Below are 27,424 nucleotides of genomic sequence, written 5' to 3' on the forward strand. Positions count from 1 at the left end.
GCTTGGCTTGGCGAGGGCGCACCACGCCGGCCGCTCCCACTACGTCCCTGCGCGCGCGTCCCCGCACAGGCGGGCGCGGGTGAGCTCCGACCCGACCACGCGCAGACGTCGGGAGCGTCGCCTCCGGCTGGAGAGAATGGCGCAGTCTTTGCCACCGTTGCCGGACGCCGTCGAGCACGCACGCCCCAGGCGACCTCGTCGAGCACGCACGCCCCAAGCGACCTCGCTGCCCCGCACGCCGGACGCTGGCCTCGCTGCCCCGCTGCCTCGTCGGCGTGGTCGAGAGAGAGGGGCATGGGAGAGGAGAGAGGAAAAGAGAGGAGAGAGGGTGAGGGCACGTGGGTGGGGCCCAGATGAGAAGAGAGGAGAGAGGGAGGTGGGAGGCTGAGGGTGGGCCAACCGCGGGAAAAAGGAGCCGCTGGCACACCCAGCTGCCCCCTAGGGGCTGGGTTTGGGGTGGGTTTGCCGGCGTCGTTTTTCTCCAAATCCAGCGAAGAGTGAAGCTTTGGGGTGCGAGTGGGAGGATTTTTTACCGCCGTTGCTAAAAAAAGTGGCCTGAGGGGGCATTCCTGGAGCGCGGCTGGAGATGCTCTCACACGTCCTTTGCCTCCAGGCCTCTGAGATTCATGCAACAGATGGCGCACCGTGACGCCGATAGCTTTATCTTCCCATCCTACGGCGACGCATGGCTGCTGCTTCGGAAGATGGCATACAACGATTGTTAGGATAATCATGACTTTGTTGCATGGATAAGCTAGCTACATGCGTGCGTGAGTTGGTTAGACTATGCATGGCGTGAGTTAGCTGGTTAAGTTGTTAACTACGTGCATGCATCGGATGGATATGGTTGCATGTGGTTGAGATATTCTAGGAGGTGGGCGTCCGTGTGTGTGCATGGATAGAGTTTGTTAGACTCCAGACTCCAGGGTAGTTAGGCATGTGTGCGTTCAGGCTGTGGGATGGCCGGTGAGTCTGGCTATTTAAGCTATGTAATCCAGTCCATTGTAGAGAGAGGGGGTATTGTGCCCGGTTAAGAGAAAAAGAAAGGCCGTGCGGGCGGCCGTGGCGCCGTTCGTGCGGCGAGGCGTTCGTCGTCTGAAAATCTATGTCTAGCACTTCTTCTTCTACCTCCGTTCGAACGAGAGAGAGAAAGAGAGAGAGAGCTAGCTAGAGCTGGTCTAGGTATGTCCCAACAACGATGCCGGCCGAGGGCATCATCTGCTCATCCTACGGCGATGCATGGCGGCAGCTTCGGATGATATGCACCGTCTAGATCGTCCTCTGCCCCCGCCATGTCCAGTCCTTCCGCCCCGCCCGCCAGGAGGAGCTCGACCGACTCCTCCGCTCCGTCGAGGCGGCATCGGCATCATCTTCGCCGGAGAACCTGAGTGAGCACACATTGGCATACGTTGCAGACTACATGGTGCGCGCCATCGTCGGCGCAGGTTCAAGCAGTGTGGCACACGTACCTGAGGATGCTTCAAGAGGGGCTGAGAAGAGGAGGGAGCCTGGGGCAGGAGGGAGCTCTTCTTCTTGGCGGTGTTAGTGAGCGCGGGCTAGTGGTCGGCATCCATGATGGCGGCGGCGGCACATCAGCCTGCGAGGCGCCAGGCAGAGAAAGAAGAGGGCGACTTCCAAGCGGACTTCTTGGGCATGGCCGACGCTGGGAAACAGGCCACCGGATCGGACGACGGGCGAGCGACTCCATGGCTGGGGTGGAGTAGGGAAGGGTGGTCACCGTTGGAGGGAGCAGAAAAGCGGAGGATAGAAGCTTATGGGTCGGCTGGGGAGAGGCGGAGGTGGAGCAGCAACGAAGATTGGCCGAGGCTACCAATATATAGAGCGATACGGGAATGAAGATAACCACAGACTATTCGAGAGAGTTTTCGATAGGCGGTAACCGCTTAATAAAAAAAGAGAGACACGTCAGGTGCCCACCGCTCAAGCATGCATGCACTAAGTAACACTAGTAATTTGTACGTGCTTTGCACGTTAGATTATCATGAGTAATCAAAATACTAAATCATTTAAAGCAAAACTAAATTTCCTATCTTATGTTTAAAATATCATGCAATTTTCAAAAGTAAATTTGTATTTTCGTGTGGGAACTCGTGATATTTCTTTTGCTCTTCACATTAAACAACAGTAGCACAACGAATTCCTATACAAAGAATGCTTTAGATAAAGCATACATTTTTATCAAGAGAAATGTTATTGTTAGTGACATGTTTGTGAAATCATTTATTTTTTAAATTCAAATTTGAAATGTAGAGCAAATTAGTTTGATGCGGCAATTTTCACTTCTTTTAGTCAGAGGTTTCTTATAAAATCTATTTCATTTGTGTATCCTTGACCTCATAGCGTGTTAAATAACTTAACATCATGTTAAGAAAAATGAAGTAAAATCTAAATAAAAAATTTCTACTGGTTTTTTGAATATTTCTCTCAGCGACCAACAGTATTGCCATGTGTACATTCTTTTCTCGAAACTGCTCCACAAACGATGTTTCTGCCCGATCTATGCACGACGTGAAAATCCAGCGGCCGGTACCCTGCTCATTCATGCGCATGTCCGATTGGATTTATGTGTCATGTGTGAATCGTCTGAATTCTGTCGTCCGCATAGCACTGCTGTTCTTTTCTTCACGTGCAAAAAGAAAAATATATGTACACTCTTTTCTACAGCAGACAGCACACTACTTTTGAGAAAAGTAAGAAATGCTTCCATGCATGTAGCAGTAGCACTCCGTGAGAAGTAAACTGATACTGTAGTACTATATGTTGCTAGCCTCTACATGCACTTGTCTAGATTGTTCCAGTCTATACATGTAAATACTCGTTGGTGGAATATTTAATTCTTCACTTCAGTAGACCGCTCTAGTTGCAGGCGAACAACTCGTCCCTGACAAGTCTGGAAGCTCCAGATTGGCAGCGTTTTGGCGTGCGTCCGTACAACGCGAATCCGGAAAACATTAGCCGTTGGATCAATTAAGTCTGGTATTGATAAACGGTAGAGATTCACCCAGCGTAACAAATCAACGGCTAAGGGTTTTGCTTCTGCAACACCATGGACGGGTAGTCCATGTTCAAAAATTGATGTACTATAGTAGTAGAGATAACTGTAAATGCTTGGGGCCATCTTCTTTTGGAACCAACTGGTCAATACGGTGATAAATTTGGCCCTGTGCACGAAAGGTGTAAACTCCAGACTTCCTATTGCAGAACCTTTGGTCCAAGATAACACCAAGAGAGGTAAAAGAGAAATGAGAATTGAAGTACCGTATATGATCTTGGAAGTATTTTGCATTTGGATCCTGACTCGTGTACAACTGACGCAATTCGTCAGGAACCACTAGGGTTACTATCTTCACCTTTCCATTCATGCAACAAAAAGTTGGTGTCTCATATGGGAACCTTTTTGCATTACAATGTCTACAGTTGGGCACTCGCTCTAGAAAATGATGACCACTGGGCACATTATGATATATACGATCATATGGATCTGCTTGTATACATTTTGTAACAAGCTTTGGTTCTTGATATGATTCAAAGTCAAGACCTTTATTTTTTTAAAGTAATATTTTAGTAAAGTATTACAAATAACTATGAATGATTGAGCAAAGTACCAGTCAATACTTACCTGGCCCATTATACATAAGACTTTCATCGTCCACCTCATCGCACTCAATGTTGTCTTCGGTATTTGCCAGATAATCTGTTGACAAATTATATCTAGTTGTAAATAGATGAAATACTTGTTATGTGCTACATATAGATTAAATCATTGTTTTTATGACTAAAATTACCATGAATGACAGGAAAATAATCCTGGGGCACATAAATGATGTCTTCATGCAAGTTGTTGGTATTTCTACCAGGATCCCGTGCAGTACTACAACTTCCTTTTTCTGACCTCTTTCTTTTATTAGGGCCACAAATCTCTTGTACGTGTGTTTCTTCTTGATCATGTGATAGTTGTGAGTACACATTGGTGCAATGTTGTCGCTTACGCTGACCTACATTTTTCAATTCATATTTTGTAGCTTGTTCTTGCGAGGATATCGATGATAAATATATGCCAGATGGACTGATAGTGAAGCGAGTTCCAGCTTTTGGACGGCTTGTCTCAGAACCACCACTATCTGCCACAGTTTTCAAGGAAAAATAGTCAACGGCGGTGTAATGAAATATAATAAATAAATTTGTATAGTAGATATTTGTTAATTAATTATATATCACAACCTTGTTTGCCTTTTGATGAAGACCCTAGTTGAGTAAATACTGAATCGTGCCTCTCATAGTTTGAACTGCCCACGGCTTCCTCTCCTGTAATGTAGGTTCAATTTACCCAATAATTATACATCGCATAATAAAAAAGATAAACGAACATTCAACAGCCATTGATAAAGTTTGTAATGCATATTTTATTGATTAGAACAGTCACCTGTCATGGATTGGTTCTTATTATTAGATCTCAAAATTTTCTGTTGTGGTGCTGGTTGTGTGTTGTTACAACTTGCACTCACGCCGCATTCTTTTATACTCACGATTCCTTTGCAGATAGGCTTCCCTCTGATATGGAGTCATTTGCAAATACCTATCCCGGTCGCGGTAACACTTACGCTGGGAAGAATTCATTTGCATAGCCTTATTGGTTTCTGCTAAAGGATCATTCTGCTCTGCAACTGCAGCTACTATTTCCCCACCAAACAAAAAACACACAGTATATCAAGGCAAGCGATCAATAAGGATAATAAGTAGAAGATATCGACATATTAAAAAAAACGTACGTTGGTTCCCTTTTGGTGAAGTGATCGAGTGAACATTTGTAATATCTCTGAAAGGAATTCGGCCTTCCATCTCTTGGGTTTTACTGGACAGCTAGCGGTTATGACTTCGATTCTTGATTATTATAAGCCAGGTGTTTTCAGCCACAACCTACAGTATATGAGCATTAGACCATTTTTAGGTTGCCAAATCCGAGAAAAATAATTAAAGCATACTCAAATTTGCAAACAGCTATGAGACATGAACAGAATGAACATGTGCTTTATGTTCAGATAGCACTGCCTTTTATAGTCTACCAACAGATAGCTTCTTGGACAAAAGCACAAACACCTTGCGTGCAAGAAAAGCAGAAAAAATCAACAGCCACAATCAGACCAGTGAATATGCATTTCATATAATCGATAGCAAGAAGGATAACTTGCGCAACATTCGCACGCAAAAGAATCATCACAGAATTCCAAAGGAACAGATTAGGATGGGACACCTAGAGAAGGAATAGCTCACTTGTGGTCCGTCGGTGGCACTATGGTCAGCTGGTTGTCGGAGGATGTCCAGCTCTCATGAACCTGGACTCACCAGGCGGCAAGAAAAATCGAACCAAGTCAGAGCTTGCAAGGAGATGGTGGTGAAGCTGCAATCTGGACGCTGAGGTTATTGGAATGAGCTGGGGGCGTGGCCGTCGGTTATGAACTGGCGGAGATCGTGGTGTGTGATGTACACGCTAGAGAAATTTCATACAGAACATATGGATGTGGTGGTGAAGTGAGCGAGGCTGCGCCTTGGCGGGGAATCGATTTGCTGGAGCCTTGGCGGGAATCGATTTGCTGGAGGCGAGCGTGGGTTGTGGAGTCTTCCAGAAGGGGCGACTGAGTTCAGGCTTTGGCGGGATTAGGTGGGTGACGAATCCGGTTAATGTGGGCCGTTCGATCTAATAAAGTGGACGGCTATCAGATGAACCCATTATGTAAGTTGATGGGCAAAACATGCAAGAAGAAGGTAGATTCAAAATTCAAAAAATTGTGTACTATAATAGTAGAGAAATACCAATCACGTTACGCATCTATGGCCTGCATGCATGCCCAATCCACTCCATGCACAAAACGACAAGGGCAGTGATCTGCGCGCCGGTGCACGGGCTGCACCGGCCGAACGATTTGGCCGGTCGGCTGCCCATCGTCGGATCGCTTTGCCCTATCGCCCCCTTTCTCGCGCACGAACAACAATGACGCCCTTCAGCCCCGCGGCGCCATGGACGCTTCGACGCCGCCGGTCGCCGTCCTCGTCGCCGGTCTCCGTCCTCGTTGCCGGCTTGCAGCCCTCGCCCCCGGTCGCCGTCCTTGTTGCCGCCAGGTCGCCGTCCTCGCCCCCGCCTGCCGATCTCTGTCCTTGTCGCCACCCGGTCGCCGTCCTCGACCCCGGTCGCCATCCTCGTCGCCCCCGGTCGCCGGTCGCCGTCGTCGTCGCCACCGGTCGTTCACACGGCTCCCCTGGTTGAAGCTTTTTTGGCATTACCACTTGAAGCTTTTTCTCCTGGCGGTTGAAGCTTTTTCATTGTCGTTCGAAGCTTTTTCCATCATTGAAGCTTTTTCCCGCGGTGGAAGATTTTTCCTCATGCCACTCTTGAAACTTTTCCTCTAGCTAGATGAAGCTTTTCCACAAATGGTTGAAGCATTTTCTTCCTGGGTGGAAGCTAGACACTTGACTAGTTCCAGCAAAAAAAACAATGCCGGCTGTAGCAAAAAATGATGCCGGATGTAGCAAAATCTATTGGTCCAGCAAAAAACAGATGCCGTTGTAGCAAAAAAGCCCGTTAGATGCAGCTCCGCCGCATGTCACCGCTTGTTGTAGCATTTGTCACCGCATCTGTTGTAGCAAAACGCGCCGCCGGTTGAAGCTTTTTTGCTCGCTGGTTCCAGCTTTTTCCGGTGCGTGATCACGGTCACCGCCCGTCGTAGCAAAAAATTCTACAGGTTGTAGCACTTTGGATCGCCGGTCGTAGCATATTTTGGTGCCGGTTGTAGCACCTCGGCTTGCTGATTCCAGCAGAAATGGTTGCTGGTTCGCACGCCGCGCCCCCCTTGTAGCTTTTTTTGCCACCAGTTGTAGCCTGCTCGCCACGGGTTCCAGCTTCCTCAGTTGCCAGTTGCAGTGCGCCACAGACAGAGGAAGACGACGGGGCATGGGGTCGCAGCTCGCCGCCGTGGTGGTTCCAGCACATCGGCCCACCGATCCAGCACCACCACCCCACGTTGCAGCATCATGTGTTGCCGTCGCGCGGGGTCGCATCTCGCCGTCCTGCTGGTCGGGCAAGGCCGCTGGGTCACAACAGAGGGGAATAGGGGGAGCAGTTTCCCAATCTAAAGCTTGCAGCAGTGGTGGTGCAGCAGCCCTGTGGTGCGCTTGGACATGAGCAGGAGCACAGCACCCCGGTGGAATCTGAGGAGAAAAGACGAGAGAGATGGGAAGCGGCGAGCTCAGGCTAGAAGAAATAAGAAGAAACAAGTATACAGGCAGCTACGCGGTGTAGATAAGGAACGCCAAAGCGGTACGCGCGGAGCCCACAGCAACGTGACGTGGCACAAATCGGTGGCGTTAAATCCTGAGGGATCCAGCGATGCACGCGCGACCGGCGCGTCGCTTCAGCCGGTCCGCCGACACGCAACGATTCCCAAACGACAACACTACAATTGGAATGTCTCAAATCTCCTACGATATTGCTGCGTGCACCCGTCATCTTACCCCGCCAGATCCCCCAATATTAAACGTGTCATGCCCCAATTGGTCGGTTTTTCACTGATAGGAAAAAGTAAAAAAAAAAACAGGTAAAAGAAACCTGGCTAGGTTTAGTATATTAGTAATACAATTTTGTATTTGGTTCATATTTTGAGCGGGTCAACGGTTTTTTAAATCAATCGACAGTAGCCAGCCTATAAAAACATACGAACCCCACACACTCTCTCATCATCTAGAAAAAAGAAGCGTCAACATGTGACTGTAGCACCAAATTAGTACATGCAGTCATCAACGTCGAAAATTTTCCCACCTAAATATGAGTTAATTAGCAGATAACACAAAATCACATTGTGAAAGACCCACCAAAACACCGCATTATAAATAAACAGAAAACACAGTCCATCTCTCCCACTCACCAAACCAAATATTCACTGAATTTCAAAATATAAAGTGTTTTTTAATGAAAAGTCAAATTTCTTTTAATTTGACCAAGTCGAGAGCCAAAAAGATCGACATCCACAATAACTAAATAAATAAAACACGAAAATTCATGTCATGATGTACGTAATGATACCGGTTTGAGATATTATGGATATTGATGCATTTCTATACAAATTTGATCACATTTAAATTTTTCTTTGACTTTTCAAAAGAAAACTAATACATCTTATACTTTAAAACAAAGAGTCAAAAAATTATGAAAACCCCGACAATACCAATGGCGCAGCAAAGCACGCCCAAGCGTGCTAGCCCTTGATGATCTGGGAGCAGGCTCGATGACATTGGTCGATCGGGACCTTCTTGGCACGTGGAGATCGACGAACGCAAGGCAGGAAGAAGCTGCCCTGAGAGTCTGAAGATTCGAGACAGGAAAACAGCGAACAAGTGTGTGCGACCTGACAGGAGTCCGCCTGTCGTCGATGCAGATCCCATTTTTCAATCAATTCCGAACGTCCGATGGCTTCGTTTAACCAAGCATCGTCGTGAGTATAAGATATACGCGGTCGATGACTCACACTCGGAACGATCTCACCAGACAAAACAAACGGAGCCGCACCAGTAGGTAGGCAGGCTCGGTTGTAGTGTAGTGTTTGTCAGTCACCTAGTCGCCATGTGCATGCAGAAATGAGAAGCTCTCATTATCATCAACTTTCAGTAGTTAACTAATCAGATCGATGAGGTCCATGGTCATGGATGATCCATGTCATGTGTTGCTTCCTTTCCTTGCTTTCCAAAAACACACACTTTCTCATCCTGTCACCCATGCCCTCCATGCCCCCCAACCGTTCCTTGAGGCTCCAACCAGTGTCTCCCACCGTGTCCCTCTGGGGAGGGTAGTCCGCGAGGCGATTTGCGATCCGTGTCCTCTAATGGGACAAAGGCCAGCCATGTGCAGGAAGATTCCTCTGTCCAATTGTGCTTCTTGTCCTCCCTCCTCAGCAACATGCTAATAAGGGGAGGGAGATTAGTATATAAGTTGCAGTGTTAGCAGACTGACTGCTTAGCAGATGCTACTGCTAAGTGCTAATAGAAAAGTGTTAGCTGGTTATGGTTGGACTGGGGAGGAGTCAGTGTCATGTGAACCCTGCATGGCCTGCATTTCGGCGTTTCAGCGTTTCTTCCATCTGGTCGTGGTGCCTGACCCGCAGGAAGCTGCTGTGTTTGCCTTGCACGGTGATGCGTCAGTGAAGCAGGGCGATCTTGCCGGTCGGTAGGTTCATCCGTGCATGCATGCATGCATGACAGCATCCACACTCGATCTGAAAAAGAATTGCATTCCAAGTGTCCCTCCGCTCCTTTTTCTTCTTCTTTTTCTTAGGGAAAATTATCTTAAAGTTAGTACCACATGCCTGCCAGGATCCAGGTGTAATTATCGTCGATATAACCAGAACCGTGCTTGCCGGCCGGTGGTGACGATGCGTATGTGGATGTCGTTATTCTTCTTGAAGATGTTCTTGGGAAGATTTGTGCATTCTCAACTCCGGGCTCTTCAGAGAAAGCCATGATCCTGTTGTAGGGTCGAGCAGCGTCGTCATTTTCCCTATTTGGGGCGCATCTTGGAGATCTTGGTCTCATTTGAGCTTCCTGCAGGTTGGACGTGCATGACATCACAGTCAGAAGGTGCCCGACCGATGCGGTGTGGGCGATCATTATCCTTCCTGGAGGCGTCGTCTAGGAGAGATATGCGCATTCTCAACTCCCGGCTCAAGCTCTTCAGCGAAAGCCATGATCCCGTTGCAGGGTAGCGTTGTCGTTTTCCCTTTTTGGGGCGTCGTCTTGGAGATCTTGGTCTCATCTGTGCTTCTTGCAGGCCAGACGTGCCGCATCGCGGTTAGCAGGTGCCCAACCAGGTGTAGGCGGTTGGTGTGGCGTTCCATGATTGATGGTGCCTTGTGGAGCAGGGTCGCATCATGTTCTTCGACATCAACCATGCGACGTGTCCCTAAGCGTGAAGTAGAAGTTGTATCATCACGGCGACATGACGACAACGATGCCATGAGATGCACGGGTCAGGCTATGTTGGCGTAGGGCATGCTTCTTTCTCCCGCAAGACTCGTCAGAGAAGTCGGAGTTACCTAATCCTCGACGCATGTGGCCGATTGTTTAGCTTTGGACGACATGGTCCTCATGTAGAGTTCGTTGAAGGGGTCTCGACAGGTCATCCACGGCGAAGTCGGAGTTGCTTGCTCGGAGAGAGGTGATGAGAATGACATTGCAGGCAATCTTGACGTTGTCGTTGTCCTCTCCTCGGTGGTGTGTGGTCTTGTGGGTGTAAGGTCGGCCGGTTGCCTGTTTTGTGAGCGTGTTGCCTGTTTTTTATAGTGAAGCGTGCCCTAAGAGACCTTGTTTCAAAAATAAATAAACATACTAAAGTGGAACTCATTTTGATCTCCAATACATCATTGTTACGTCATATCTTAATTATTTCCTTGCCAGAAAAGGATCCAATTATCCAGGTAAAAGTTTTGTGATGTGTTAATAATTTGGAATAATTATGTCACTTTCATTAGACATATATAACTTTTGTTACCCTGACTCACACCACTCTGTTAGTATGTGCATATTGTTGCTTAGCGATATCACTAGAACACGTTATTGTCGAGAGCCAATGCATCATTAATCTCAGCAACCAAATAATTGGAATGTGAGTCCTCCAATTGGGGTCATCAACTACAACAACATATTCTGGTGAGATATCCATCAAGTACATATAGTGATGAGTAGACGTTGATAGGCCCGGGGATTTTGTGGTTGAGACCTAGAATCTTTATTCCGTTTTGATTTCCATCTCTTTGAGTTAGAGGATAGCTAGATACAAGCAAAAGAAAGAGAAGAAATAGAAAAGGAAACAGAAGAAAAAAATGTGATGGCAACAACAAACAACTTATGATAATAAGCCACCCAAACATAAATGCACATTAGAATAGATACCAACAACATGTTACCTAGTCATTTAAATACTAGTAGCAGGCAACCCCAAATGAAGTTGTATGGTGCAAAACAGATGGTAGAAGCAAGTTAATAAGAAATAGAACCTAACCGCAACTTTGTATTTGAGATTCTATAAGTAAGTATGTAAATGAACTGACAATATGATATCATTAAATACAACTATTTAGCAGGGGCGGATGAAGGATTAGGTCATGCCCCATGCCTGCTTCAGTGTCCTGTAGCTACAAGACGTCACACGCGGGGCTCACGCCCCGGACCGCGACCCGGTGTGCATGGGTTTTGTCTCCGCCCTGGTATTTGGGATCTTAGCCACCACTCATAATACTAGTCTATAATACTTCCCTCCCGACGAGCACTATATAGGTAAGATTAAGAAGAATCATGTCCCAAGCGGCCAGGCCTGGACCCTGGATGCTCACTACCATCTCCGCCCATGATGTCACGGTGCGACACATTGTACCTTGTGTCTTCACCCGCCTTGTCGCCACATGGTGAGGAGAGCATTACACATAAGGGCATTCGTAAATACTCTCACCATATGAAAATACATTACATGTTTATTTTGTCTCAAATCAAACATTAATACTCCACCAAGTTTGTAGAAAGAATGTGAACGTCCACAAGACCTAATGGACACAATATGAAAATATATATACCACGATGCATCTAATGACATTGATTTGCTAAACAATGCCTAAACAAGTTGAATCCCTCCGCATAGATTAAACAGACACATATTTTCAAAACACATAGTAGACTCAGTATTTATCAACAATACGGCTTCGGTACATCCCCCTCACAATACGTATAAAGGGTAATATGGACTTTTGACAATCATACTCACTTTGGTATGTATACGATCGTCAACTCGCCCCCTAACCATGGGCCGGCCCACTTACACCTTTTTTTCTCTTACTATTAAGTAAATGTTCAAAAAATATGCATGAGGCGAGCGTCCACCTCAAGACCTCCCTCTATCACATAAACCGTGGAACCAACAGAACACCATAACAGTTGTGACAACTTTTGGTATGATTGTGCTCTTAGTACGTCCGTCTCGGTGGCCGTTGGATTATCATTGCGCTGTTCGTCCGATCTGACACGTTCCTTCCTAAATCAGTGCTTCTAGTAAACACTCCCCACGTATATAGCATCTCCTCCCGCTAATCTCTCCAAAAAAAATCTCACCGTCGATAATTAATTTTGTGCTTTTAGTAACAAACTAACTGGTTCCCAGAAATTACGCTAATTGTTTTGGTAGGTTTTTTTTTTTGCGGGCAATTGTTTTGGTAGGTTGTGATTGCTTCCAACAAACAAACACGAAAAATATTGCTTCCCGCTAATTACATATTTGCTTCCGATTTGTTTTTCGCGGGACAGATTTGCTTCCGATAAATAGCAAATTAAAAAAATTAATTGCTTCTGGAATTTTTTTCTTTGCAACGCAAACGTGCCATGGAAACTTTTCTTTATGGAACCACATGCGATGGAAATATATTATTCAGAAAAATCTGCTTCCAAAATAAAGGTACTTCAAAAATTCATTCCAGATGTATATCTTCTCAACTAAAAAAACAAGTGTATATATTCTCGATTGAAACTAGGACGTCTATACTGAAACATTGGGTTGTAGGCAACATGTAATCCCTTGAAGCATCAGGCAGTAATGCTGGAAGTATACCTGATTAGTGTATAAGAGAAATTCATTTATTTGGGCGCATAGGAAGCCTAGTGTGCTGTTGTTTGAAGCACGATTAGTATCTAACCGAAATTTTGTTGAACTGTGTAGGAAGCATAAATGTTTCTTGAAACCTACACCTCTTGGTTATTGTGTAACCGAAGCTTCATTCTTTTGGCCAGGAAGCAAAATAGAGACATGTGCGATAAAAAATTAATAAGATGGTGTAGCATACATGCGCATCGAGGCCTGCCATGAGCATGCCCACATGCTGGCAAAATTTGGTGTAATTTCGTGCTTGGCAAGAAGCACACCATGTTCAAAGGTGGTGGTTCGGATAGGCTGATAGGGCAAGTTTGGATGCACTTCTTTTCACATCACTAAAACGGAACCAAAAACTTTCCACACACTAGCATTACCATGCCAAGCATCCATGGTAAATTTCATTAAGTTCTGACATTTTATGCATTTTCTAGGGTTTTCCCGGTGAAAAAAATCGTAAAACACTAGCCGAACATGACGCAACGTGTGTTCGATGTCCAAATTCGTTCAATTTTTGCATGGAGGCCTGCCATGAGCATGCCCACATGCTAGCAAAATTTGTTGTAATTTCATGCGTGGCAAGAAGCACACCATGTTCAAAGGTAGTGGTTCAGATAGGTCGGTAGGGCAAGTCTGGATTAGTCCTGGCCATGGGAAGCCCGGCCCGAAAAAGCCCGACCCGGCCCAGCCCGACGCTGCTCCCGGGCTGGGCTCGGGCCTAGATTTTGAGCCCGATGCCCGGGCCAGGCCGGGCCCGGGCCCGTTGTTTTTGCGCTTTTCTAAAGGGGCCCAACCCGAGGCCCGTCATGCTTTTACGTGTTCGGGCCGGGCTTGGGCCCAAAAAACAGGCCGGATGGCTGGGCCAGGCCCGGCCCTAGGTTTTTTTGCATCGGGCTTGGCTAGGCCCGGCTCGAGGTTTGGCCAGGTATAGTCTGGATGCACTTTTTTTCACATCAATAAAACAGACCCAATTTTTTTTCCACAAATTAGTATTATCATGCCAAGCATCCATGATAAATTTTATTGAGTTCTTGACATTTTATGCATTTTCTAGGGTTTTCTCGGTGAAAAACCCAAAAACAATAGCCGACGTGACGCAACATGCTTTTGGTGTCCGAATTCTGTCAAATTTTGCATGGAGGCTACCATGAGAATGCCCACATGCTAGAAAAATTTGGTGTCATTTTATGCATGGAAAGAAGCCCACCGTGTACAAAGGTGGTGGTTCGGGTATCCTGGTAGGGCAAGTCTGGATGCATTTTTTTCACAGCAATAAAAATGACCCAAATTTTTTCCACACACTAGTATTATCATTCCAAGAATCCATTATAAATTTCATTGAGTTCTAATATTTTATGTATTTTCCAGGGTTTTTCCGGTGAACACCCCCCTCCCCCCCCCCAAACACTAGGCGAACGTGACGCAACGTGCGTTCTGTGCCCGAATTCCTTCAAATTTTGCATGGAGGCTTGTAGTGAGCATGCCCACATGCTGGCAAAATTTTGCGTCATTTCATGCATGGAAAGAAGCACACCATGTTCAAATGTGGTGGTTCTGGTAGACCGGTAGGGCAAGTCTGGATGCACTTTTTTCACATCAATAGAATGGACCCAATATTTTTCACACACTAGCATCACCATGCCAAGCATCCATGATAAATTTAATTGAGTTTTGACTTTTTTTTTGCATTTTCTAGGGTTTTCTCCGTGAAAAGCCCCAAAACACTAGTCGAACATGACGCAACGTGCTTGTATAAATGTTTATGAATTTGAAAAAAAATACGGGTTTTTATAAAATGTTTGTAAAAGTTGCCATATATGGAAGCAAGTTCATGAATTTGAAAACAAAGTTTGCGAATTTAAGAAAATGTTCAAGAATCTAAATGGAAAAAGATTCGGGTAGAGCGTTCGGGTTGGGCGGAAGGTTCCGTCTCAGAGTACATTTTTTCGACATTGTTCAAATCGATGAAATTTTTCTAGGGCCTTACATCACCATTCTAAGGCAGCATGCCAAGTTTAAAAATCTGCATGGTAAGAAATAAAAATGATTGGAGGGAGTATAAAAAAGGATCGGAGGAAGTATTCCTTGCCAACAGAACATGTACGTGTTGTACTCCTTGCATGGTAAGAAATAAAACAAGAAATATATATTGATTTCCTTCCTTTCAAAGCAGCGCACATTTTCTTATCTTCTACTGGAAGCATGGATGCATGAGTCCAACCGCATGCACAACAATAGGAGCAGGCTTGGGAAAAAGGTGCTACAAACCGGGAACGCGCAGAGTAAATAGGCAAAAAAGAAAACTAGGCAAGGTAAAAAGGATGGGAGGGAGTAATAAAATCAACACAAGTAAGGTGTCCTGTTGGTTACTACTGTTAGTATTTTGTGTGGTGAGTCCAGTTGGTAGAGCTCCCCGCAGCCTGCAGGGCATTGTCGACGTATGGCACGTCCACGACATGCCTGCGCAAGAAGACAAGCACGATCCCTATGCTGCTTCCACTGTGCCGGCCATTTTTTCTACGGTCCCTAAACAATCAATTAACAAGTTGATCTTGATTGACTCCTTCGTTTATCACCTCGCAACAACCAACATCACACGCCCACAAGTAGTTTTAAAATGGCTTCGTTTACCAGCTCGCTAATCACACTCATCTCCCTCTCGATTGGCTCCCCCTGTCCCCCATAAAACACCAACCCACCCTGTCCTTCTCATCAGAATCCAGAGTCCAGACGCGAGAGCTAGCTCACAGCGTCTCGGGCAGCATCTCTGTGGTGCAGGAGCACGTGACCGGGCATGGGGAACTGCCAGGCGGCGGACGCGGCGGCCGTGGTGATCCAGCACCCGGGCGACGGCAAGGTGGAGCGCCTCCACTGGCCGACCACCGCGGCGGACGTCATGCGCAGGAACCCCGGCCACTACGTCGCGCTCGTCGTCCTGCATCACGTCGACGCCGAGCCCGACCCGGCCGTCGCCGGAGAAAGAGGAGGTGCCAGGGTAACCAAGATCAAGCTCCTCAAGCCAAAAGACACGCTCCTCCTCGGCCAGGTCTACCGCCTCATCACCTCCCAAGGTTCGTGCCGAATTAGCAGTATCCCGGTGAATCTACCAGTTCTTGGATTGGTTTCTTTCATAGGGATTAATCGTTCCGTTGTGCGTGCGTGCGTGCAGAGGTGACCAAGGCCGTTCAGACGAGGAAGCAGGAGAGGATGCGCGGTTGCGACGAGGCGATCGAGCAGGAGTGGCCGCGGCTGCACTGGCGGCGGCAACCGCCGAGGCCGAGGGGCGACAACGCAGCCACAGCAGCAGCCAACGGAGAACAGAGGCAGCCCGCCGAGCACCAGGAACGGAAGCGGCTGGAGAAGGACCGGCACCACCGGAGCATGGCCGCCGCCCGCGGCAGAGGCCGGCACTGGCGACCGGCGTTGCAGAGCATTACAGAGTCGTCGTCCAGCGGACACGCCGACTGCGAGGATATACTACTATCCAAATGAACTAGAAAAGTAGAAGAAGGTTTTTGGGGAGCTAGAAATGTAGGTACATTAGGCGATCTGAATGTATCAATCGGCTTCTGTCCCGTTTGAATCCGTTTTGGTGATACAGTAGCATGCATCGCCCGCTCATTTTTTTTTTTTGGGGTGAAGATTACCTCTTCCTGCCGTCCGCTCCGGCAATCCAGCTCCGGTGGGAGAGAGACGACAATGGTGCGTCGATGGCTCGTTCTGATGGCAGTAGTGGTCGTTCCGTGGTCTCGGAATCTCGATGTAATTTTTATTATGTTTGAAATGTTTTGTGCTTCCAATGAACTTTTATAATAGCCTTTTCCGCAGAAATTAATAAATCTAAATTAGGTGAGAGATGAAGGAGAGAGGCTGAGCACTTAGGCAGTTTTCAGTTTTGACCATGGTTGTGGATAGTCTCAGTTTTCCAGATTAGTGAGGATGAAGAAGAGAGGCTGAGCACTTGGGCAGTTTTCAGTTCTAACCATTTCAAATTTGATGGCATATAAGGACACGGATACATTTCTGAGGGAGGTCATAATGAATGAAACACTTGTAAATAGGCTCGTATGAATGAATTGTGAGACCGCCTGGTCAATGGTTACAGAAAACAGTGATTTTTAATTTAAAATTGCGAAGCCCCGGAATTCGCTCTCCGCAGCAATTTGAATATACTAGAGAGTCTCCATTCAAACTTGTACTATCAGCTCCAGCATACTGAATGTAGTAGCAACTAGCGAGTCTTGGTTTAATATTTCCTTCATTTCTTTTGACAAAGACGCAATTAGTATATTTTGACTGTCTATATGATGGCGGCGCGTCTTCGAAACACTTCAGTATTTGTAGTCATCACTAGATGGTCTACGAATCTATATGTAATTTTTATTATTATTAGTGTTAATTATACTACCATGATTAAAGATGAATAGTCGAAAGTTTTCCCGCAATTTTTTTTGAGTATGTTTAAATTTCTTTAATAGTTAAATCATTTGTCACCCCCATCATTTATCATTTTCTATAAAGATTGCCCATTTAAATAAAATTGTTCCGTTTTACGCCATTCAACTACCCCCATTCAACGAAACATGTGCTATGGTTTACCTTTGTAAATTTTGTAACCATTCTGCCAAGGTGGTCCCACATGTCAGGGCCAATGAAAGATTGGTTGGTAGGCTCATTCCTCTCTAAGATGAATGGTCAGATCGCATGGATAATGCTGGGAAAAAACTGTCTGAATTTGTTAGTTTAAAATTGAGAAGCCTTGAAAATCTCTCACTCCAACAATTTGAATATTCTCCATTCAGACTTGTACTACTAACTCGAGCCTAATACTAGTAGTGAGTCTCCGCTCAGTAATGACAAACTGATGGGTGCGACGCTTGCAATTACTTCCTTCATTTATCTACTTCTTCCTTGAGAACAAGTTAATAAGATGACGTAGGCAGGCTATAAGACTTTAAATATTATATTTTTACTGAGATAAAGGAGAGAGAAGAGAAGCGGGTTGTAGATTTACAGTCGAATGTAGCATGGGCTTCAAGAAGCTATGTGAGAGTGTAATGTGCGTCATGTGGTAATAAAGTAGTAGTACTTCTTTGTAGCTCGATGGTAGTATTATACATGTTGGCTATTACATTGACTACAGATGACATCATAACATGTTATAGCCACCAACCGACTATATTATTAAACATGCTCTCATTTATCTTGACAAGAAGCAAACAATACTTTGAATACCTATGAGTACTTTCAAACATGTTAGAGAGTTAATTCTATTTTTATCCCTGTCTTTTGGCATCTTTATAAATATTACTCCGCTTTACCAGAACTTTTCTGTTTTACCCCCATTTAGCCATATATGTGCCGTATGTTGCCATTTTTAATTTTGTAGTCATTCTGCCAAGACGGTCCCACATGTCAGGGCTGACATGGCGCTTCACATGGATGGTCTCGATGCTTGAGACCTCGCATGCCCTTCCGATTCGATACATGGTTCGGCTGGTTAGATTAGATCATTTACCTTATATGAATGTGTAATCTTGCTATTTCATTCTCGTTGGTGGTGTTGTTGTGGTTGACTATGGAATCGTTTGCGATGTGTGATCTTGTGACACATGTGCAGGGGCGGAGCTCTGTCGGGGCCGACTTGGGCCATGGCCCGCCCAAGAATTTAACCAATTTTTTTTACCTATGTATCTTCCTAGCCCAGCACCCCCAGCCCACCTTTGCACATCCTCTGGATCTCTCGTAGACAGCGCACCTGCGCACGGCATCAGCGATTGGGGACTGCAGGACATCTCCATCCTCTCCCCGTCTTGAAGCACGAGGCTAATTGGTTCGCTGCCAAAGTTTGGCATTGCCAATATTTGACAAGCCAATATTTGGCAAAACCAAAAATTACCAAATATTGACAACTTTTTGAGAGGTGGGAAAGAACCAATTGGTAGTCAAGCCATTGAGATTCAAATTTTTAGACTTGCCAATTATTGGCACCAAACCAATTAGGCTCTACCCCAAGGTTCCAACATCGCCGCCCCGGACCAGGGAGCACCGGCCACCGGAGCGAGCCGCCGGTTGTCTCGCGGTTCGCGGAGCAGTCGTCGGCCACGGGGGGACTCGCGTCAGTCGTCACCTCGCTAATCTTGTGGAATAGCGCACCAGCTCCCTCTCCCCAAGTGATCTCGCGTTAGTCGCAAGTCACCTTGTGGATCTCGCGTCTGTCAGCCCTGCTGCTGCCTGCCGGTCAACTACGCTACTCCCAGGAGGACGTCATCGACATCTCCGACAACAACGCATAGGCCCGGCGGCAGTGGCTCCGGGCGTCGACAAGAGAGTTAGCGATCTACAGCTGGTTCGGTGGACTGGTGGTGTGATAGGGGAGGCCCGACGGCGAGGAATCGGGCGAGTCGATTAGTTTTAATTAGGTGTTCTTTTGTGATTTGAACAAAATCTGTGTAATATGTGAATGCGAACTTGTTTAATATTAATGTGTAACTAAAGGTTTCTTTAATTATGTTTTAATTAGATTAGTGTAACACACTAGAGGTTATCTGCCAACAGGGGTTTACTGACACGAAAAAGGGGACCCATAGGTCAAAGCAAGTGCCAGTCAAATGGCGCCTGACTTTTATTACCAACATCTAGGGTTCAAGGTACGCTACTGATTATTTGTCACAAAGCCACCGATGGGACCTATACGAGTGGCGTTTGGGCTGAACGCTTGTATTAACAACTTATCACCGGTGCCATACTAGTGGCATTTGGTGACAACGCCATAGATGAGACCTATACGGGTGATGTTTGGGCCGAACGCAGGTATTAACAGCTTGCCATCGGCGTCATACTAGTGGCGTTTGGCCTGGGCACCACTAACGCCATTTTTGAAAAGCCGCTACTAGGCTTTTCTGTACTAGTGGTTGGCTGCAAAGTTCTTGTATAGTGAACCCTCGACGACACTCCACATCTACTTGCCGATGGTCCTTGTGTCTGCTAGCTATATGTGCCTTGTTCTAAGGGTCTTTTCTTTTTTCCTATACTCTTGCTACATGTACGGTTTTTAGCCCGGTTTTCCTCATAAACAAGCCTAGCTTATTCAGTTTTTTGATATGGTTTTCCATATAAACTAGACCGGCTAAAGCCTAACGGTGACTCTTGGCTTTTGCCGCTTTTAAGCATTATATTCAGGTGGGAGAACTCCCTAATAAACATAAATTTTTAAGACATTGCTTAGAAAGGATGTATACGATTACAATTAAGTACTCGTTTATCCTCGCGTATATATAGCCAAGTCCACATTTTATAATGAATACACTAAACATAATTAATTATGATTTTTATATATTATTTTTATGTCATACCTTAATTATTTCATTTTCACAAAATGATTTAATTAAATAGGCAACAATTTTGTGAGGTGTTAATGATTTTGGATAATTTGGTCATTTCATCATTAGACATATATAAGCTTGATTTCTCTTTTCTCATACGAGTGCCACCATATTTTTTAAACACAGGAAAGGTTACGGAGACCAAGTTATTTCATTAAGGTTTAGAACATATTATATAGAAGACCTCGAAGAAATAAAAATTATAATCAGGTCCCCATTTCTATGAAAAAAGACCCCAAACAGGAAAGAAAAACTGGCCAGTTTGCGGACGCGCCGGCTGTGGTGGTCACTTATTTATTCATACTAAACATTTTTACTTATTTAAACAGATCACCTTGTTTACAAATATAATATAAAATGTTATATTTTTCATTGGTACAAACTTTACTATATAGTTTAGTTTAATAGCTACATAATAGAAATTTGAAACACTATAGCTACAAGAGTCCCTATTGCCATGTTAGCACAGACATGTCTTCGCCCCCCTTACAATAGCGCCGAAGTAGAAGTATAGAACTCTATTTTTGTGAGGCAATATTTTATTATTAAAATTTTGTTTGGGCCGTCTTGTATATGCAAATCATATAAATATTAAAATAAATAGAATAATCCATTCTATTTAAATGTACCGTTCTAGGTTATTTCTAATTTGTACTTTAGTATCTTTAAATACGTTGATAGATGGTTTTACTTGTAGGAATATAGAAAATATCCCAATAGAGAATTTTTTTGTGGGGTAGAATTATCTAGCTTGGTAGTAACCACCATGAAATTCTAGAATGTGTGAGGGCTCAGCAAGTGGTTTGTGATTGAATTATGTTCTTGCCCTTGTTTTCCGGTGTTGCTTGTTTATTCATTCTTTCCTGGCGATGTATTTCGTTTTTGTTGTCCACCAGTTCTGGGGAGGGAAGAGGGTGTTTTCTCGAGTGGTAAAAAATGGGATGGGATAGATGTCGGTGCCATATCAATGAGGGAAGGGGAGAGGAGGGCCAGGGGAGCCTACTTAAATATATCCTTTTTTCGTGAAAGGCACATATCTATTACTCCCTACATTCCTTTATACAAAGCCACAAACTCAAATTACATGTACCAATGTAAAATTTAATGACTGCTTTGCAAGCCAATTTTTTTTCGTTAACCGGGATTATTAATACACCCGCATGCATGCAAAGAAGAAATAAGAAGGAAGTAGCAAAGTGTCATTATGACTACATGCATGCATGCTAGTATTAAACAAGTTGCTAGTATGAGAAAACATCATTAATTTTTGCCTCGATTACTGTTAGTGACCTTGTATAGATACAAAATGTATTTTTCATAGCGGCCTTGTATAAGGGAATGGAGGGAGTATAAAAGTTCATTTGAAGTATGAAGCACCCCCAACATAATATATTTACATCGAGGTCCCTAAACCACCGAATGACCACTACCACCGTCAGAATGAGCCTCCGACGCGCCGCTATCGCCTCTCACATACCCGGGTGGCGAGAATGAGATGATCACACCGCTATCCGCCCTCATTATCGGAGCCGCCAGAATGAGTCGATGACGCGCCGCTATCGCTCCTCGCATATACCAAAAAAGGCATTTGTCCTGCTTTATATATAAATCAACGACCAAAGATGTAAGCAACTGCAAACAACACGTCACCATCACACACAACACACACCCAAGACAAGATATAAGGGTGCCAATGCACTCCAACACCACTCAATCGACCACCGAGCACACTACATATGAACCAAAATGAATCGTTTGGAGCCGATGGAGACCTTCCGTGAGCTAGCCACCACAAAGAGGGGAAGCCGGACAATGACGGATTTTATAACTCCCAGGCGGTGTGTTCAAGAAGGGCACGCCACCGGAGTGTCACTCTTGTCCGATCCCGTAGATCAAGTTTTCACTCGGAACAACACGAAAGGGAGGGAGCAACCGATGACGGATACGCGGACGCCACCAGGACGAGCCTACTTAAGTGAATCCTACGTGATCAAGCTACCACTGCGCCTTCATAAAGCTAATTTTATTTTAACTTAACAACAGAATAAAAGAAGGCTGCGCTTGCGTGGTCATTGGGACACAATAGTTTGTGGCATTTGGAGGCTTAATTATAGCTCACGTGAGAACAAACTTCTTTTTGCAACCCGGAAACAGTGAGGGAAGACCCCTACTGTATCGTGGCTGAATCGTGGAATCCTTGACGATCCGGGAACAGACTGGCTCGACGACGACGATGCTGGTCGGGACCTTCTTGGCATGCACGTGTAGATCGACGGCCGCAAGACAGGAGGAAGGAAGTTGCCCTCGGTCTGATCCTCAAGATGCAAGACAGGAAAACATCGAGCAAGTGTGTGCGTCCTGACAGGAGTCCGCCTGTCGTCGATGCGGATCCCATTTTTCAATTCCGAACGTACTATGGCTTCGTTTGATCCATGCATCATTCCGGCCCATGAGTAAGATAAGCGATGGATGACTCACACCCCAAACGACCTCACCAAACAAAACAAACGGAGCCGCACTAGTAGGTAAGCGCCTTGGTTGTAGTGTAGTGCTTCTCAGTCGCCTAGTCGCCATGTGCATGCCGACGTAAAAAATCCTCTCATTATCACCAGCTTTCAGTAGTTGACAAATCAGATCATCAATCGAGTCCATACCATCGACGATCCATGACCATGTCTTGCTTCCTTCGCTTGCTATCCCAAAACATACACTGTCCTCATTCCTGTCACCCATGCATGCTCTGCTCTTCATGCCCCCCCAACCATTCCATGAGGCTCAAACCAGCGTCTCCTTCTTTGTCCCTGTGGAATTGCTTGCCATGTGTGATCTTGTGACAAATGTGCAAGGTTTTCCTATGCATTCTACTAGTTCTGGTTTTTTTTTTATTGTACTTGATAGGAAGATCACATTATCGTATAAGGATTGGTAAAGACAAGGTTTTCTTCACTGTATTTTCCATTTAGAAATTGATCTGATTTTATTTATCAATTAAGTGAAGTATATAATTAGAGATATAAGAAGCTAAAACACACTAGTAGGACAACAAAAAGGTCTTTGGCCCCTTGGTCAAACTATCACTACCCTGCTCATAATGCTAATTTTAGCAGCAGAACACACGTAGAGAAGAAGGTTACGCTTGCTTGGTCGTTGGGACACAATGGCTTGTGGCATTTGGGGGGCTCACGTGAGATCAAAACCCTTTTTTCAAACAACTTGGAAACAGTAAGTTAGTCGAATCCTTTACGATCCATGAACAGGCACGACGACGCTGGTCGGGACTTGTTGGCATGCACGTGGGGATCGACGGACGCAAGGCAGGAGGAAGGAAGTTGCCCGCTGCAGATTCGATCTGAAAATGCAGGACAGGAAGACAGCGAACAAGTGTGTGCGCCCTGCCAGGAGTCCCTCTGCCGATGCAAACCCCGTTTTCAATTCTGTAAACGTACGATCGCCTCGCTTGAACCATGCATCACCCCGACACATGTAGTATTTTCCAGCTCACCAGACAAAACAAACGGAGCCGCATTAGTAGGTAGGCGCCTCGGTTGTACTCTAGTGTTTATTGCCTGGTGGCCATGTGCATGCAGAAGTAAAAAAGCTCTCATTATCTTCAGCGTTCAGCATACTTAACTAATAATCAGATCGATCAAGTCCATCGATGATCCATGCATTGCTTCCTTTCTGTGCTAGCTTTCCCAAAACATTTTCCTAACGCTGTCACCCATGCTCTCCATGCTTCCCAACCATTCCTTGAGGCTCAAACCAGTGTCTCCTTCTGTGTCCCCCGCCATTTCCCTGTGGGGAGGGCAGTCCGCGAGGCGACTTGCGATCCGTGTCCTCTAATGGGACAAGGGCCAGCCATGCGCAGGAAGATTCCTGTGTCTGATTGTGCTTGGTGTCATCAACATGCTGATGAGAGAGAAGAGAGAGAGATTAGTATTAGTAATGTAGTTGTGGTGCTACGTGCTAGCATATCGGCCCCGCCATGCATGACTGCTTAGCAGATGCTACTACTAGTTTAAGTGTTAAACTGGTTATGGTTGGAGCGGGAGGAGTCAGTGTCATGTGAACCCTGCATGACCTGCAACTCGCGTATCTGTGTTTCTTCGATCTGGTCTGGTCCTAGTGGTGCGCATGTGAAATTGTGAATGCCTGCAGGAAGGTGCTGTGATGGCCTTGCCCTTTGATCATCTGATGCGTCAGTGAAGCTTGGCGATCTTTCATGTCGATTCAGCCATGCATATACGTCCATGACAGGATCCATACTCTAAAAAGAATGGTGTTCCAAGGATCCCTCAGCTGTTCCTTTTCCCCACTCTTCTTATGGAAAATTATCGTAAAGTTCGGACCACATCCAACGTATATTGTTATAAATATATTAAAGTGGAATTAGTTTTGATTTCTACTATATCCAAAATATTTCCATGACACAAAATGTGTCCATCAGCTAGCTAATAGTTTTGCTGGGTGTCACTCACTTCTCATCATTAGACACATATAAACTTGATTTCTCTTTCCTCATGCCAGTGTGTTAGTATGTGTTTGTTGTTGTTAGGCGATGTCACTATAACACGTTACTTTCTCCGGCCAATCCACCATTAATCTCCGTAACGAAATAATTGGAATGTGAGTCCTCCAATTGGGGCCATCAGCTAGAACGACATATCTATCAAGTACGCATATAGTCATGAGTAGACATTGATAGGCCTGTGGAATTTATGGCCGAGACTCGAAATCCTTATGTCGTTTTGATTTCCATCCCTTTCAAGTCAGACAGCTAGACACAGACAAAAGGAGAAGAAAGAGAAAAGGAAACGGAAGAAAGAAAAGAGGTAAATGTGCAGCAGACTAGCTACCAACAACATGCTACCTAGTCATTTAAATAATGATAGCGGACAATCCCAAATGAAGTTGTATGGTGCAAAACAGATGGTAGGAGCAAGTATGTGTACCAGATCCTCTTTTAGCATAGTTCGAATGGTTGGATTTTTTTCGATAAAAGGAATTTCATTCAATCATTGCTTCAAGATAATGCAACCATACTAAGTGCAAACCCATCCTCTGCATAACCAGATACACACAACCCAATACATCCAAAATCATAAACATGAAATGTGACATGGTTTCACATAAGCAGGTATAAAAGAATAGGGTGCAAACTAAACTGCCATCCATAGGTAAGACCTCACTGGCTGGGTAGACACCACTATAAGTAGCTCCATGTTATGTGGTCTCTACAAAACAGAGCATGTACTAGCCACTGTGTACACTACTAGATTTCCCATTATAACCGAGGGTCAAATTACCGTCGGATATTTTCCTTCACCGTCGTCTTTCTTTATAACCGACGGTACACCGTCGGCAATCTCCCGTCGGCTATGCTTGGTCGGCCATTACAATAATAGCCGACGGTACCATAGGGTAATACATTTTCCCACGGTATTTAGCTGACGGTGAGCCGTCGATCATATTTTGGTCGCGAGCTAGCTCCCCAAAACTCGACGATGCTCATATCTGACGGTTTCCCGTCGGGAATTTATTTCCTGACAGTTATCAATTCCCCTCAGCTTTTGCAATAGGTGACGGCATATTTGGCCCCTCAAGGTTCATTATAACTAAGAGGAGAACCAAACTAACAGCTAGTATAATCGCTGGTTGTGCATACACCCCTTCATTTATTCCTATAGTTGAGAGGCCGACGAACACCCTCAATATATATTTATTTAACAACGCTGAGAAGTTGGCATATTGTGTAGCTCAGATGTTCATTGCATGGTAGGCCATTGGTAGGCCATTAGTCACCCTTAGAGGATTGCTTTTCATTTCAAATATATCACAGAATTGCAGAGCCCACACATGACCAAGTAACATATATTGTATATAGCACAGCTTTCAAAATATCAGAAGAGTTGCATCAAAATTACATTGATCATGATGAACAATCTACGAAGTTTAAAATGCAAAAAATGTAACTAAGATATAATGATCCAAGCATTATGCATAAGCTAAATTGACCAAAACCCCATGATTTCACTTTGTTGAATGTCTTGAAGAGAGATCACTAGACTCGTCACCCTTCATCACCATATGGATCATAATGCTCGTCGCCAAATAGATCATAACAATCATCGCCATAGACATCATCACCCTTGCCATAGATCACGATTCTTCCAGTACTGTCTCCCATTCCTAAGAAATGATTAGACTAGATGTAAGGGAGATGAAAATGACGTACTGTAGTTGAAATTTAATTGAGGATAAAAAAAAGGAACTTAGATGTTCTAATTGACTGGTTAGATATCTAACAGTATGACTACATATTCACCTTTTGGTCCTTCACATGCAATTTTCAGGGTTACATGAATCAGCAGGAACGCAACTCCAAATAATAGACTGAGTACTACACGTTGCTCTGTGTACAAAAGGAATATACCAATAAACTGCACTAATGTCAATTTCATTATAAGTTTGCAACGGTTCAGAACACATCATGTTTTTCAAATTACTTGTAACATTAATATAATTCGAAGCACATGACATTTTTCTAATTAACTGTAACAATCCTATGTCCAGAACCCACATGTACTATGGTTACACCAAGATGGCCATGTGATACAGGTAAAAAAAGCCTTATCTAAAAGACACATATGTCGTGTCGATAATCGATTCATTGGCTTGTTGAAGTTGTAAAATGATAACCAAGTACAAATGTACAACGAACATCTGCAACCCCACTGAAGTATATATACTAGCGCTTATATTTTGCAGTCTAATGAAACAACAGAAGCAGTAGACTAGCATAACACTATTGGCTAGTTTAGGCATACAATAAATAAGAAAAACAGATTAAGAATGCCATGTAACACTAGTAGAAAAAGAGGCTTCCATACGCCCCCATTAGTCCCCAAAACAATCGAACCGCGACAAAAGGGGCCTTTAGTCGCGGTTCGGGAGGAGACCCGCGACCAACTATCTGGGCCCAGCGCGCTCGGTCGACAGCTGGCGGACGGGAGAGGCTTTAGTCCCGGTTGGCCTGGCCAACCGGGACTAAAGGTCCCCGAAGGCCTTCAGTCGCGGTTGGCCAGGCCAACCGGGGCTAAAGGCCCATCCAGCTGGCGGACGGGAGGGGCTTTAGTCCCGGTTGGCCTGGCCAACCGGGACTAAAGGTCCCCGAAGGCCTTTAGTCGCGGTTGGCCAGGCCAACCGGGACTAAAGGCCCATCCCTATATATAGGACTCAGCTCACTTCACTTCACTCAGCTCACTTCACAATTTTCAGAAGGGGGTGGTGGGTTTGCTTTTGGTTCCTCCTATGCACACAAGGTGTTCGATGAAATGCCCGAGAG

General features: G+C 45.1%; 1 protein-coding gene and 1 long non-coding RNA gene across 3 annotated transcripts in view; one reads left to right on the top strand and one right to left on the bottom strand.

The window, feature by feature from the left end:
- Nucleotides 1–15,420: 15,420 nt before the first annotated feature.
- Nucleotides 15,421–16,358, top strand: LOC123048568 (uncharacterized). Its single transcript, XM_044471650.1, has 2 exons — nt 15,421–15,765; nt 15,864–16,358. The coding sequence occupies exons 1-2, from the start codon at nt 15,489–15,491 to the stop codon at nt 16,184–16,186; spliced, it is 600 nt and encodes a 199-aa protein (XP_044327585.1). The 5' UTR covers nt 15,421–15,488; the 3' UTR covers nt 16,187–16,358.
- Nucleotides 16,359–25,969: 9,611 nt separating this feature from the next.
- LOC123048569 (uncharacterized) overlaps nt 25,970–27,424 on the bottom strand; it is a 13,143-nt gene continuing 11,688 nt past the window's right edge. For both annotated transcript variants that reach the window (XR_006423318.1, XR_006423319.1), the window contains exon 4: nt 25,970–26,268. This is a non-coding gene — a long non-coding RNA (uncharacterized lncRNA). The remainder of the gene's footprint in view (nt 26,269–27,424) is intronic.

Source organism: Triticum aestivum, chromosome 2D, assembly GCF_018294505.1.
Source record: "Triticum aestivum cultivar Chinese Spring chromosome 2D, IWGSC CS RefSeq v2.1, whole genome shotgun sequence".
Lineage (NCBI taxonomy): Eukaryota > Viridiplantae > Streptophyta > Magnoliopsida > Poales > Poaceae > Triticum > Triticum aestivum.